The sequence below is a fragment of the Eimeria tenella genome, genomic scaffold (assembly GCF_000499545.2).
Source record: "Eimeria tenella Houghton genomic scaffold, Eth_scaff3100, whole genome shotgun sequence".
NCBI lineage: Eukaryota > Apicomplexa > Conoidasida > Eucoccidiorida > Eimeriidae > Eimeria > Eimeria tenella.
In genome coordinates, this window is record NW_013542967.1 from 1,558 (window position 1) to 2,036 (window position 479).

At 59.7% G+C, this 479-nt stretch overlaps 1 protein-coding gene across 1 annotated transcript in view; it reads right to left on the reverse strand.

The window, feature by feature from the left end:
* The window catches only part of ETH_00034135 (uncharacterized protein), a gene marked incomplete at both ends in the record, with an annotated part of 708 nt that extends 326 nt beyond the window's left edge, over positions 1-382 (reverse strand). Inside the window, one exon of the mRNA XM_013376073.1 lies at positions 1-382. Within this exon, the coding sequence (XP_013231527.1) occupies positions 1-382 (382 nt within the window).
* Positions 383-479: the final 97 nt, after the last annotated feature.

The following is a 479-nucleotide window of genomic DNA, read 5'->3' on the forward strand; positions in this document are numbered from 1 at the left end:
CCGTTAGAACTCCAGCTGCCGCTGCTGTTGTTGCTGCACTTGGCGGCTCAACGTTTGCTGCTGCTGCTGCTGCTGTGTTGCTGCACTGGCGGCGCAACGGCTGTTGCTGCTGCTGTTGCTGCACTGGCGGCTCAACAGCTGCTGCTGCTGCTGTTGCGTCTGCCGACGTTGCACCACTGAAAGCACCCGTGCTGCTGCCGTTTCTGCTGCTGCTACTGCTGCTGCTGTTGCTGCTGCAGTGCCCAAGGCCTTCGACTGGCATAAAAGCTGAGTCTCCAACAGTGTCTGTTTTGCTGCTGCCAAATTCTTCTCCTCTCGCGGGCAAAGACAGCGCGGGCCCCACAACAATTTTGAGTTTGCGAGATAGGCTGCGGGCCATCATCCGAAAGTGCCAAGCCCTAAACCCTAAACCCTAAACCCTAGAGGGTGGCCCGCAGCCTCCGCCGCTGCTGCTGCTGCTGTGCTGCTGCTGCTGCGTC